We start from the raw sequence: 14,833 nt of genomic DNA on the forward strand, positions 1-14,833 counted from the left end.
CTCGAGCATAATCTTCGGATCGTTGCCGCAGAACTAAAAAAAAAGGGAAACATAAATGAAAACTAAGTTAACACGGGACACGAGATGAACGTTCGCAACGGAACGGTTCGCGAACGAATAAAGGGAAAGAAGCAAGCCCCACGAAACCAATGGAGATGATTTTTCAGTTAAAAATAGCATCACGTGCCAAGGGTTAAGCTGAACAAGCAGCAGAAGCAGCAGGACACCCGTGAGCCGCGTGACACTGCCGCGTGTAATTAAATGTCAACATTTTAATTAACCGTTTCTCCATCGTTCGTATCGGGACGATGCGCAGTAAACCGAAGGCGAACAGTTCTTGGATACCTGAATAATAAGCGGTCGATCTTCCGGACACGTTTGCAGCGAATCTTTCCGATACTTCGGGTCCTTCGAGAAGCAGCTGCTGTGGAACATTGGGGAGTAGCAGAGCTGGGCCCCGTGCCGGCGGCTCAACAGACGCCAGGCCAGCTCACTCGCGTCCACCATCGGGGCGACGACGTAGCGGGGCGAGCGCAAAATTTTCTCGTAGAACTCAAATCCACCCAGCTTCCGGCTCGGTGGTTCGGTTGCCGTCGTGTCCATCGTGCCGGTGGGTTGTTGCTGCTGACCCGTCTTTGGTTCGGCCGGGGTTTGTACGGTGCTATCGTCGCTAGTTACCATGGTGCGCCACTTGACGGATTTGTCGGGCGTGAAATAAAAAAAACGAGCGGTAAATTGCGACCCTTTCCGATGCGAAGTGTCAAATTGGATGGTCCTTCTTTTTCCGTATCGTTTAATTTTGGCCGTGCCTCAAAGAACGCTGACGGTACCAGTTGTAATGTGTGTGGTGGTTGACGTTGTTTTCACTTCTGCTGGATATGCTTGCGTTTTTATATGGAATCTAAAAGTAGAATAAAAAAGAAAAAGCCACATTACAATACTGATGGGAGGCAGAAGCACAATTTCAACGTGACGAGGGTTTAATTAAAACTGACTGTTGATCAAACGGGAACGTACTCCGAGCAGCATTGTGTTCCGTTGGCGGAAAGATTGTCCGTTGTAGTTGATTTTTGGTCGGTTTCTATCAAAGAATCCTCTTCCCATGGACCACACTGTCGCCCCTTCGGCACAACCCTCCCAAACCCGGGACCCAGATACGACTGATTTATAATCAATTTTTCAGCATAAATAAAGGGGGGAGTTAATTCTAAGGCGATTTTTCTACCACCCGCCACACCACCACCACCAACGGCCGGATGGGACTAATTTAATGAATTTCTTCATTTTGAAATCCGCCTTCACAACATCACAACCACCAACATGCCCCCCAGCGCTTTGATAAATAGAAAATTAACCCGGAAGAAAACTTCGCCCAAGCGAGGCGAAGTAAGCAAGGTTAGGTTATACGAGAATGTAAAAAGCTCGGCACAAACTGCGATTGAATAGTATGGACAGCTGTAAAAACCCCTTTTGCCGCATCGTTTCTTATTCCGTTTTCGATTCAGAGGTCGCTTGCCACGGAAAGGATTCCATATCAAAACTCTTCGCGCGTGCGAAAACGGTTGTTCCGGTATGATCCGGTGTGCGTTTCGAACGAGTTGGCCTCCGTTCCGTCCTTCGGTTTGTGGGGGATAGGGGTTTCCTTCGGGCTGAGGTTTGCAGATGGAGATTTTCTTTTCACGCACAAACGTGCCCTTCCGTGCTTCGGCCTCGGGAAGTGGGGGTAGCAAGGATCGACGGGTTGGTTCTACCCCCAAGGTTCACGGAGTGGGCCGGAGTGGGCAACCGTAAGCCACATTTAACTGGACGGTCTCTGGCGTTAGTTCGTTCGTTCGTTCGCTCGTTTGTTTCGCTTCGTCCGCTTGGGTGTTATGTGTTGGCGCCTGAAGCGACATAATCCTGTTCCAACACTTCCGCTACTCCTGTGTCCTGGGGTGTGTGTGTGTGTGGAAGGTTGGTAAAAGATTACTTTCTTTCGGTTTTCTTTCACCCCGAAGGCGTGTGTAGCGTGAAAGAGTAGCTTTGGGTCCGACCCGTCACGGAAGTGTTGGTTGCTGTCCGTGCGCCGATGTGTGTGTGTGTGTGTGTGTGTGTGTGTGTGTGTGTGTGTGTGTGTGTTTGTGTATTGTGCAAACGAGAGAAGTTGGGAGGGAACCTTGAAGTTGAATGAACGCACGGATCGTGCCTTAGGACCCATGGCTGCCTTTGAAGCAAAGAAATTACATCCTTTCATCACACTTTCCCAACGCCGAAAGGATGGCAGATTCCGGCGTCCAGTTTATCTGGATGATCGTGGGATGAAAAGCCCAGCCCGTCCCGTGGCGGGCTTTCTCCGTGGGATCGGTTTCTGCTTTCCTCCCGGACACTAGGAAAAAGCATTCTAGGAAGCAAGAACAGAAAAAAACCAACACCGTCAAGCACCTAAACTCCCGACGAGTGTGATGTTGAACTCCGAGAGGGTTAATTTAATCCATCGTGTTGGACGGAAAATGTCGTTTTTCTTCTATACGCTGCGTGACAGAAAAGTAGGCGATAGGGAGCAGTTTCCCTACCGAAGGGAGCCGAACAACGCGAACCGAATATTAGTGAAAAAAGGAAAGAAACCTGCCTCAAGCCGTAAGACGCAAGCTTAAGCAAGCGTTTTGAACAGGTTGAATGAATTATTATCGAACCGGACGGTGGATTATCAATCTGACGGGCGGAGTTTTTGCCTCAGGCGGGAAGATAATTTTGAATAATGAATCCGGATTAAAATGGACGTAATTTGCGCTTCACTCAAACTTATCCTTAGCCGATTTCCTTGGCGTGGGGTGCAGCAGGGTAAGCTTTTTCTCGCGAAAGCAATCAGCTTTATATTCTGCGTCGTGTGCTGTGTTGGTGGCCGGCAAGGTATGAAAATGGTAGGTAGGGTGTTGCGAATTCGTTCATTCCGTTCTAATCTGTTTACACATAATTGAATTTTCATTCCACTACGATGCCTTTCCCGACGATTTTCTCACCTTGCTCCGGCGTTATACGTTGTGCCACTAGCTTTTGCTTAATAAAACAACAAGGTGCCACTCTTTCCTTGGTACGGCGTTTCGCCACTCGCGTTGGCACCGTTTGCAAGAAGTGCCAGTTATTGCTGTGTTGGTCAGATTTGCTCCTTCCCCAATGTCGCTTCGGTTCGATATAATTGTTTGGACTAATTTTTATACTTTCCTGCAGCACGGACAGGGACAAGTCCAATGCTGTCGTCATCGGAAAGGCCATTCTGAGATGAATGTGTTTTTTGAACGTACTCTTTTGTATCCAAGCTGCCCTTGGATCGAAGCCTACTGCTTGCTCAATTGCTGTGTCTTTTTCGAGGGTCGTCCCCTTTTGGCCTATTTTTTTGTCTCCAGCTGGTCGTGGCATAGTGCCAACTGGTCAGAGGATGGAAGTCGCCTAATGGAGGCCGAGGTCAGTCGCCACGAGAGAGATACTGCAGTACTCATTAGTGTTCGGATGCGTCGCATTGTGCAGCAAATTGCGCTCTGCAGCCAGCAAAGCCATTTGCTCGGAGGTGACGGTTTTACTTAGGAAATCCCTGGTCCATATCAAACGAAAGCGTCGCGCGAGGAAACCCAAGATTGGAAACGAATAAAACATAACAACGTGCATACGGACGCATGAAGGCGACATATGCGTGAAATGTTCCATCGAGTAGGCAATAACGAAAAGGAAAAAATAAAGTAAAATAAACCATTACCATAAACCGCACATGCTTCCGCACAAACCGTAGTCGATGCAGAGTATCATAAAAATAAAAAAAAGAAGGCGAGGCCTCTCGCAAAGGCCATTACCAGGAGAGTCCTTAAATCTTCAGTCGACTTCGGAATTGTTGTTTGGCACACACGAACACATACATATACTTAAACACAATGGGATGTGGTATCAGGAAAGAGCAACCGTTCGGCTCCCGAAACGCTTTTGAAGGCCACTTCGCAAATACACGTGCAACGACTAAGCGCGGCGCCATCTTAGTTCTCCGGAAGCCGCTATCGGTTTGAATACCTTTGGGGCCCTTTAAGATGGTCGCAATGGCGACCGTTCGGGACAAGAAAAAGTAATATCGAAAAGGAGCGAGGATTTGGTGTATTGTTGTTTTAAGCTCAGAAGTTTTTTTTACTGAAATTTCAAGTTGACATAAATAACTTCAAAAATTATTTCGCCAAAAATTCAAATGAATCACTAAATTCAAATCCTGTCACTAAAATATGGCATTATATTAAAGTCGATTGTCTAATGGACTGTCCTGATCATGCATCAGAGCCCATCAACATCCTTCCGTTACTACTTCCGACAAAACTTCCTTTCCCCTTGGACACAGCCTGAAAGGCGTAAGGAGAATGCAAAAGTTTGTATAGTAGGAAAATTTGGAACGAATACAAATTATGACATAACTTTTCCTCCTTCCGAGCCCAACACTGGTGCGGACTTTCCCCTCGATATGCCGTTTGTTATCTGCATTGCATTGTACCAACATACAGATGGCCTTTTTATTTACATTTTTCTTTGCTTACTTCTCAGCACATAAGATCCGCGCCGGGACGACGGATGATTGTCGACGGGTTGATGTTAAATGACGGCGTCCATTTTTCTGTGCACCCCCCGCCCTCCCCCCGTTCACCCACTTTTTCTCGGTAAGCACGACAACGTCCGCGGAAAAGCGGCACCGCTTTCTCGGGGGAAATCTTCGAGCCGTCCAACGGCCCCCAAACGGAGTAAAACGGAGTATGCCGGGACGACGTCGGCGCGGCAATGAACGACTGATGATGATGGGCCGCGCTGGAGATGGCCAAACGACCCTCCGGGGGATGTCACCGGAGTGTGCCCTATTGTGGGAGCGTGTTGACGGCTTTTGCTTGGGCGACGCATTTCTTGCCGGTCAAACGTAAACGTGACGACTTTGACGGAGAATAAAATGCAAAATGGCGGTGTCAACAGTGATGCAAATTGTGTACCGCAAACTCAGTCCTTGGAATAGCTACACAAACCTCTAAAAGGTGTGGGTACAATGTGAAGGTTAGATGGTTTTTTGCCTACAACTAACCGGTGAATTGAGTCCTTAAAGAAGCATTCTTATCTTCTAACACACAGTTTGATCGCTTATTCAACGAGCAAGGAAGATACATTATTTTCTCTTTCAATATATATAAACAAGCATAAATTATCACTACAGGCAAGTTCCAAAGCTGAAATAATTTTATAACTACAGCGTTCAAACCCGTTTTGAAATAATGTGCTAAGTTTGCTTAAATTAAGCAAAGAATGCCAACATTTATTGTATTTCATTGCAATTTTTTTTGGCTTTTTATGAGCCACGTACATCACTCTCCTCGTCCTTTTAAATCTCTAAACATGTTTCTATCATCTCGACCCAACATTTATGTAAAAAAAATTAAAAAATGCCTTTCAAGTAATGCGTTCAAAAATTGGGGTATGAAAATCTCTTTAATGGTAAACTAGAACTACAATTTTCAAGCAACAGTAAACCAAAAACCTAATGTGAGATTAGTGTGTTTCTATCATTCTATGGAAAGGAGAAGAATTGCCCCACACATCAACGTTGTGCCGGGTTGTTTGGCAACGTGTCAGCAAAGAGGTGCCAACACTTGAATCAAGCGCAGGATTTCATCGAACGGCGTGTGAACCTTTGGGGATGTCATACTTCATTCCAGAACGCCTGAAGCACAGATTCGCGAAGCTCACTATTTGTTGCTTCGCGCGATGCACTGATTGTGCTGCACGATTGTTTCCGATTTTCCCGGGCAGGCCAATAGTCGGGCCGCTCTATTGACGAACCCACACATTGGACTCTCGCGTTTTCTGGCGTCAGTACGATACGACGCAGTGATGATTGGTGTCCTTTTTTGGTACGATAGAAACGCTAGAACCATCGGATTGTCGTTTGTCATGAAAAGAGCATCGTTCTGCCCTCGGACATCGTCCTTTTTTTGTTGGTGCTGCCCCCCGATACAACTGTTGATGTGACCACAGAAACGAAAGCAAATCATTATCATGCCGGAAGGCCGCAAACAAGCGGATGAAAGAGCGGTGCTTATCGGTTCATGCAAGGCTTTCTAAACCGCTGTTTAAACTTGCCTGGAATTCCCGGTGGCGGGAACGGGAAAAAGTAGCCCAGATTCGACAAAATATCCAGCGGGAACGAGCTTATTCGTCCGATCTGTCAAAGTGAAGCTTTGTTTACGTTTTAGTTTGTTTACGTGATCTAAATTGGCGGCAGGTAAAAGTGGAATTGTGAGTCATTATCAAATATAAAGTTTATGAATGGTGTTGTTGAGTTCCTCCTCCAAAATTTTGCGTCGAAGACTACTCGCATTTTGGTTTCTCTCCAACAACATCGGCCGCATCCATATACGTTGCCCATACCGACGTTGTTGTAGCAAGCGAATGAAACTTTTCATGAAACGTTTCAATTAAGCAAATGCGTCCGTTCCCGCCGGGTCGTAGTTTCGCGTTTTTTAAACATAGCGGGAACGAAATCCGTTTTTTTCATATGGAGTTTCCCGTCGTCCAGCGGGATTCCCGCTGGACGGCGGGAATATTCGTGCGAATACCGCTGTGTCTAGCCGTCGCTTAAGCTTTGCCTTGGTAGTGATGTTGGTTCAAAGGTGAGTAAGTAAAGTGAGCTCTTTGGGAAAATGTATTCCGCTTCCTGTAGCTTTGGGAATATTTTATGTCAAGCACGGTAAAGCTCATCCCCCTATCGAAAGGGCCAACGGAAAGTAGAAACGGTTAACCAATCTCAAATCAAACTCTTCGCTTCTTCTCGATGGTGGAATAATATTTTCCTTCCCTTTCCTCGACAACTACAGAATCCGTTTGTCGTCCGCAAACAACGGATATTCTCTCCTCCCACTCTCCTCTTTCCCCCCCGAAGGCAATTCAATAAATCATCCTTTACTGACACGCCATAATGCAAGCCATCAACCCATGGAGCAAAAGCTACCGCATCCAATGATCCGATGGCCAGCCGATGTTCGTTCCGCGGGTCCCCATCGGCAGGAAATCGAATGCGGCGTGGAAATGAGGCAAGTTGCGTCTAGAGGAGTCCACGCCAGAGGCAGCCTCGTACCAAAAATAGCCCATTAAAGCGTTCACCCACAAACACGCTGACGTAGAAGAAAATGAAATGCTAGATCTGGCTTTTCTCGGGTTTTTTTTTTCTCTCTTGTGAGTGGGTGCGAGTGTATGTAAGGGGAGGATGGTTTCAATGAAAGAAAAGCAGAAGCAGAAGCCATTTTGGAAAAAAAAACATAGTTCTTTCTGTGCTGTACGATCCTTCAGTGTGAAAGAACTCGTAATCTGCCGTCGAGGAAGTTTGTTCAGGAATTGTGTGAACAAGCAACCGGAGGGAACTCATTTTCACTATCGATTACGTAGTTTTATTTCTTCCCGCAATTCACTAGACATCGAGAGCTATGACAAGACATTTCATTTTTTAAATTGTTCAATTTTTTATTAAAATTGAAAACTTTTTTTTTTAATTCACCAAAATAAATTTTAATAAACCAAAAGCATTGGTCAAGTCTGTTGAATTTCCTCCCTGGACAACCTAGGAAAAGAAGTCATTATTTCGACACTCAGTCACAGCGGGAACGGGAAAAGTTTTGATGGCAGAAAAAGTGAATCACAATAAATTATCCGCGGGCACTTCCGCGGCGCGGAGCTGAGTGAGTAATCGAAATACAACCAAAAGCTCACGGAATCGCGGCCCTCGAGCCCGAATAAGTTGAGCGAATAATTTTGCCACTAACGATTTAATTACCCATACTTAAGCACGCACTTTGCACGAGAAGTGGTAAGTTTGGAGATAATGAAGGAAAATTCATCATTTTCTACCCACCCTCGAAGCGAACGAACTTCGTGGGTTTCCATCAAAATGGCTTCTCTAAACTTTGCGAAACCAAAATTGAGTCAATGAACTTCCGCTCGTCAGGTCATCCCCATTTTCTCACCCTGCTAGAAATAAAGAAAAACAAATGGGAGGATGCTGGGTGGGACGACTCCGGCCGCACACAGGGGCCACACCCCGTCTGTTCACCTTCTCTTGACAAAAGTGTCAATAAATCGGAAATAAAATCACTTACCGAGGGCAAACTTTGGCCCGAAGTTTGTCCTAGCGAGTTTTTCCGGAAAGAGCTTTCAAAAAAGCAAGCATCCATAGAGCCCCACCCACCATCCTGCCATCGAACGGATGTGTAAGCGCAGACAGAAACAAGCTCAATTTTTGTCTCCATTCCGAACGTCACCGGAAGTGAACCAATCGCAAAATGGTGAGGGAAGGGAGTGATGGTATGTCTTTGTGTGTGTCTTTTGTGACTTTTCTTCCTAGTCCATCACATTTCTTCCCACGTTGTTGCTGGACGCGCACGACGGGCAGCACAAAACATGCCACTTCCGGTGGCTAAACAAATATGACTCTGAAGGGATGAAGAAGGGAGGGAGGAGGAGGAGAGAAGTGCAGTACCGGACATCGACAGACGGATATGTCGAAGGAAACTGTCAATACGCTACACGGCGGGTACCCAGAAGGAAGAGAAAATTGAGAAAATTGTTCATCAACTTTATTTCGCAAATTATTTTTATCATCAACCGGCATGTCGTTCGTTGTGTTTGCGGTCTGTGTGGTTTTTACCACTACCCTCCCACACCCTCTCCCTCCCACCGTTGATGGATGACTGTTTGATTTGTGTTCGTTTACCATTTTTTGTTGTCTCCATTTTCCGGTCAAGATTGGTCTCTTTTTGGAGTGTTTGGATGGGAAATTTTGTTTGCCATTGTGTGTAGTGCTTCCAAAATAAGATCGTGTCCAAAATGAAGGGTCTCATTGTGTGAGTTTATCTTCATAAAATCAAGGGCACCTTTTTGGTGCCCCGCTAGCTTCCCAGATTCCACTTTTCCAACCCCCGATGAGGGTGATGAGTGAACTTGAAATGGAAAAGGACGTACGAAATCTCTACCGGATTGTTCTCCTTTCAAACGAAATGATTGGATTTTTGCCATGGTTGAGTGAGGAGAGAGGAAGAGTAAAAAAATGGTCCTGACGGAGCGAACCGACAGAAACGATTACAATAAATAACACGAAAAGCTTTCGCTTGAAATTTTGCTACTGATTTCGTGTGTGTGTTTGTTTGTGTTATCTCCTCACACCAAGTTCTTTTCCTGTGATTCTTCATTTCATGGTCCGATTGTCACCCTGAAATTTGATGGAACGCGAAGGCTTAAACTTTCCGATATGGCTTATCACACGGTTGTGCGTTGGGGTCGTCCGTGATTGCCCCTACCATTCTGAACCAGCGGAAAAACTAGCAACCAACTCACCCTTCCGATCGTGGCGATCGTTCGACGGAACACTCTTCAATGACTATCCATTGATTCGTGTTCCAGAGTCGCTTTTTTTTTCGACCGCCGGGTTCTTTTAGGCCAACTTTTTCAAAAGGCAAAGAAACGGGCTTGCACTGACGTGAACAAAAATTGAGCCATCGAAACTCCGGCCGGCCCTAACACCGGAAACACAGCACACAAGCCGGAGTCAGCCGGAAGTGGCTTTTCGTGTTCACAACACAACGGAAAAGAGGGAACTGACGTAAACATACACACACATACAACGCCGGTAAAGCGTGAGTTGTGCGAATATAGATCACGAAAAATGTCAGCGATGCGTGTACCGGAATGCTTTCGTTGTGCTCAGTATAAGCGAAGGAAAAGTTAACTAATGAAAGAAAATGTTGCCAACAGGAAGTGTGGAAAATGAATGAGCAAAAAAGTTGAATCATCGAGAGGCGATGACGGGATCCTCGTGTGTTTATTCTTTTGTGATGGCTTCTTGGAAAGTGCTTGAAAGTTAAAATCTTAAGCTTGAGGTGCCGATTCGTAATGACGTTTCTGTTTCGATAAGATCTTTTCCTGGTTCGTTTATTCTTGCACCCGTTTTGAAACATGCCATAAGGAATGCAAGATAAAAAACCATCGTTAAACAACTGATTCGTTTTAAATTCATTAGATGAATTTAATTGTACACCGAACGAAACCGGAATGATGAGTGGCTGGGATAATTTAGCTTTTTATTGATTCTTTGCGCAAAAGGAAAGGCTACAAATTTCCAATAAAACATTCCGTGCGCGATGTGGCTGGCATTGGTAATTGGTTTGACCGCCGGCAGCGTAGCTCCTGCCCTACGGTGTTAGGGCTACATCTTGGAGAACACGAATGCGGAACGTCAATAAATCATCGCTTTAGGAGAAGCTGCACGAAAAGACAAGATTCCTATGACTCTACACTACAACATCGAAAAGGACAACCGTGCGCTGAGTGGTTGATTTTCTGAAGAATATTCCAGAGAAAGGCAAGTGGTGTGCTTAGAAAAAAATGAACAATGCCTTGGGAACTGTTTTTACACCACCGGGGTAATATTATTGGGTGGAAAATTGTGACGGAAAATGACCCGAACTAGAAACGGGAACAGCGACGATTCGAATGAGCCAAGGCCAAACGAATTTTCAGCAGCCAATGGAAGCCATTCGTTTGTGAGGGGAAACCAACAGGGAGAGCTGGATGCTATGGTTGAAGCATAAATCCATCATAAGACTCCAATTCCGCGCAGTTTCTTCTGGCCTGGTTTGCTTCTTCATATTTCTGTTTTTTCTTTATTTTGCCGGAAAAGCTGACATAAAAAAACCCTTCCATTCTGGGCCCTGGCTTGGGGGGGTTCGAAATGATCACAAAACAACATAAACAGCCGGCCGAAAAAAGGCAAAGGACTAGTAGTTCAAAAGCAGCTCCCGATTCAATTGAAATAACTCGAATAACATCGAAAGGAATCGAAAGAAGGGAAAACTTTCCACATGGCCAGGGTCCGATCGACATCCTGGGAGAGCGTAAAAAATATGATGAATGGGCCATTGATGAGTCCCTACGTTGTGTATGGCAAAGGGGGAAGGAAATACGAATTTTTATGAATACTTCACAGATGCTGATTGCACTGCAAGCTCGATGTATGCTTTATGGAAAACGTTTTTTTCTACATTCAAATCTACATGACCGTTACTTTGGCCATGATCGAAATGTGGTGGGGAATTGAATCTGGTTCGGGTTGGCCAACCAGCATGGCGCAAAGCTAAAAGTACACTGTTATCACTTTGTTTTGATTTCTGTTTCACACTGTCCGTGTGTTCGGTTCAATGATCAGCACATCTCTATGAACCTGACCCCGCACCAGCCCGGCTAGCTCAGTCGGTAGAGCATGAGACTCTTAATCTCAGGGTCGTGGGTTCGAGCCCCACGTTGGGCGTGTTTATTTTTAGTCTTCTGATCAATGTTTGTATTTAAATTCATATGCAGTTGATCAACTGATGTCCCAACTGATATGATAGCGAAAATCCCTTTTCAAAATAGCAAGAAGCAGCGTTTACGGTAGCATTGAGAGGAATTATTTTGATGTTGTGTTTCATCATTGTACGCATGAACAAAACCTTGATATTTTAAATATTTACATGTATTACATGAATTCTGTTTGTTCACCATTTTTGTTTTATAAATAAACACGTTATCGCCGGTGACTGACGGTGCATCAAGTCGATCAGTCTGTCTGCTTGTGAACCCATATGGTTTGATATTTATGTTCTAGGACAACAATTGTGACAAACTGAACTAGTTTTCGACAGTTTGGCTATTGGCATCGGAGTATTTATGATGTTTTTTCTACGCATTCTGCCCGTCCGGCATAAGTGAAACGAGTTGAAATTTGCACCGAGGTGGCGTGAAATGAAAGTTCAGTACAATCCGGTTGGTGGTTAACGTGTTAATGTAGGATCACACCTAAAAATTGACATCTTCCCGCCAGCCCGGCTAGCTCAGTCGGTAGAGCATGAGACTCTTAATCTCAGGGTCGTGGGTTCGAGCCCCACGTTGGGCGCGTGATTATTTTTAGCGGTTGCGTACGTCAGCATTTGATCAACTTCCGATTCAATTAAAACAAGGCCGGTAATGTGACAACTTAGAAAAAAAATTTCAAAATGTAGAGCATTTGAATAAAATGTATACCAGTGCACATCTTTAAAGTTGTTATTCCAATCCGTTGGAAGTTGGGTGTTGATTTATTAATTCGAACACAAACATTTGTATGTGTGAGATTCTGAAACGATTTGTTTTTTGACGGAAAGACCTATCTAAAGCAGTCTTTATAAAATGTGATGTAAATTAAATGGTCGCCTCGGTTTTGCTATGGGTTTTTTCCATGATAGTTCACGTACGTTGGCAATGAAATGCGACTTAACCTATTCTTACTCAAAAATCCTAGTGAGTTGGGATCTGGGTGGCCAGTTGACATCCCCTAAGCGCGAAATAACCATGCCCGAAAGTTACTCGTACAAAATATCTATTGTTTCGTGCGCTGTATTGTGATCCTGTTGCAATTACCCATGGTAATTTTCTAAGACACATTGAATAGATAGGACATCTGTAGCATTATTGGTAAGGGAGCAATCTAATGTTATCGACAAGTATTTATTATAATTTTATGTTCTATTTATCAACCATACAGTTTGATGAAACCTTATCGAATGTGCAGGCCTCTATTTTGTTATTTCAATGTAATTTCTTATTTTAAGTTTTCGTTTCTATAACTTTAAGATAGCTTTGAAGCGGATCTAGAAGAACGAATAAAAATTGATTCTAAGAATGTACACTGATTTGTTCGTCTTGACTTTGAATTACACGTAACACCAATTAACACCTCAAAAATCACACCTTCCCACCAGCCCGGCTAGCTCAGTCGGTAGAGCATGAGACTCTTAATCTCAGGGTCGTGGGTTCGAGCCCCACGTTGGGCGCAATATATCTGCATTTTTATTTGTTATGCCTTAGGGTATAGGAGAAAACTATCATACATCAAGGTCACGTTCTTTTTTCCATGTTTTTTTTGGATTTATTTACCCACTTGAAGAGCACTTTCTGATGTTACTTATAATTCAACTACCATATTTTTGCAATCAGCTTTTGGCTGCAGCTTAGTTGTGGTGCTACTAATTGCCACCATTTTAACTAACGATTGCAATAGAGAAGCAGATTAGCCATCCCTCTGTGCCAGTGCAACTGTTTGATGGATGATGATTAATTGCTAAAATGGTCTGTTTGCATCCTTTTCTTTGCATCATGTCCATGTTCTTCCCGTGAGACCCAAGGTCGATACCTATGGGGCGCGGATGGTCTTACGGGCCGCCATCGAAGGCCCGTTTGCAAATGGATCGTGCTCAATAATTGACGGTGAACTCAAGCGTGCACGAGAGCAGGGAATAACAATCAGAGTAAAACAAGGCAAACCCGATGCTGCCCCAAGAGAACATCGGTTCCCAGTGAGATGTATTAATTAGCCGATGGGACTTGAGAAGGCGTGGACGGCAATCTCTGGCACTGCGAAAGCAACATGTTCCCCGGCCGTCCTGCTCCGGAGGTTTCATTAATGATGACATCCAACCACACAATCTCCCTCTGATCGGGCGGGTTCGACAGCCGGTAGGGTGGCACTCTCCACTTGCTACCCATCCACGGTGGGTCTACACGATGAACGATGGATAAATGATTCCTGCCGACAGCCGAACATCGGATGTTCTATTGTTTCCCGGCGAGCATTACAAATTATTGCGTTTCCCTTCCTGCGCACCACAACGGCGTTCCGACAATCCTTGTCCCGCCGTAGGTTAGAACATTTTTGGAAAATTGTTCTTTTCTCGTTGACAAATGATACTCTTTCAACCACGATTGTCCGCGACGAACGCGTCCCTGTGTGTGTCGCCAAAAATGGTAATTGGATTCTCGATCCCAATCCATCAATCAATCCATCATCATCAATTTTATGTTGGCTTTTTAGTGATTACGCTTGCAGGGGGAGGAGAGAATACACACACACACACACACACACACAAAAAACGTCTTGTCATCACTGGAAAAGGATATCGATTTTTTTTTTGCTTCCATTTGTTTAAAGTTAGCCACGTCATCGGAGTTGTGCTCTTAATTTATTTTTAATGCAAATTCATTCTAACCAAGATTGTGCCGCCCGGTGCGTTTTAAAGTGCGTCCACGCCAAAGAAGAGGAACCGAAATTATGTTGGGCAACCGAAACATTGTGTGGTTGGAGCAACATTATTTAATATCCTCAATCTTGCAAGCTCGTTTGGAATGGAAACGTTCGCCAAAGGTTCGCGAGCATCGTAAGGTCGGTTTCGATAGGAATCACGACAGTGACAAATTAATTCAAATGCCCGCACAAATCTTCCTCGCAAGTTCGGGAGACACATTGATTTGGGGCCGTTCTGGGCCGAAATGTGGGACGCATATAGCAAAATTTATCGCCTTCGGAAAGCATTTCCGTGCAAAAGTCAAGAGTAGCTAAAAGCGCAGGGTTATGTCTCTCTCTCCTTCTCGAAGTGCCTGTTGGGAAATGGTTCCCGATTGCTTCGGTGGCGCGTGTCGCAGCAATTAATTTCACACTTCCTGCTGAGCCGTAACGTTGTACAGTCGAACCTGGTTCGAGTTCTGCTGCAGAGGCTAAAAAACCGATCTCGTTGGCCCGGCCTTGGGTGGATAGAAGCATAGATTTAGCATAGTGGCCGGATTCGAAAACTTTTCCATCGTTTATAGGTTAGCCTTTGTGCGATGAGAGCTGGTTTTTCCTTTGGCGATAGCATTGCGGTGGCCATAAAACGCACTTATGGGCAGTAAATTTGTTTTTTTTTCTTCTTACGAGCCGGCAAAATTCTGCGGTACGACGGCTGTTGCGCATCGA

General features: G+C 44.8%; 1 protein-coding gene and 3 non-coding genes across 4 annotated transcripts in view; 3 read left to right on the forward strand and 1 right to left on the reverse strand.

The window, feature by feature from the left end:
• The window catches only part of LOC131293437 (tRNA-dihydrouridine(16/17) synthase [NAD(P)(+)]-like), a 5,471-nt gene extending 4,645 nt beyond the window's left edge, over positions 1-826 (reverse strand). Inside the window, exons 1-2 of the mRNA XM_058321513.1 lie at positions 346-826; positions 1-33 (exon numbers count right to left, since the gene is read on the reverse strand). The exon at positions 1-33 is cut by the window's left edge and continues 127 nt beyond it. Coding sequence (XP_058177496.1) covers positions 1-33; positions 346-681 — 369 coding nt within the window. The 5' untranslated portion in view covers positions 682-826. The remainder of the gene's footprint in view (positions 34-345) is intronic.
• A 10,439-nt stretch (positions 827-11,265) lies between these two features.
• Positions 11,266-11,338, forward strand: Trnak-cuu (transfer RNA lysine (anticodon CUU)). The gene has a single exon. It is a non-coding gene; the product is annotated as a tRNA-Lys (tRNA).
• Positions 11,339-11,889: 551 nt separating this feature from the next.
• Positions 11,890-11,962, forward strand: Trnak-cuu (transfer RNA lysine (anticodon CUU)). The gene has a single exon. It is a non-coding gene; the product is annotated as a tRNA-Lys (tRNA).
• Positions 11,963-12,805: 843 nt separating this feature from the next.
• Positions 12,806-12,878, forward strand: Trnak-cuu (transfer RNA lysine (anticodon CUU)). The gene has a single exon. It is a non-coding gene; the product is annotated as a tRNA-Lys (tRNA).
• The last annotated feature ends 1,955 nt before the right edge of the window (positions 12,879-14,833 follow it).

This window comes from Anopheles ziemanni, chromosome 2 (genome assembly GCF_943734765.1).
Source record: "Anopheles ziemanni chromosome 2, idAnoZiCoDA_A2_x.2, whole genome shotgun sequence".
Lineage (NCBI taxonomy): Eukaryota > Metazoa > Arthropoda > Insecta > Diptera > Culicidae > Anopheles > Anopheles ziemanni.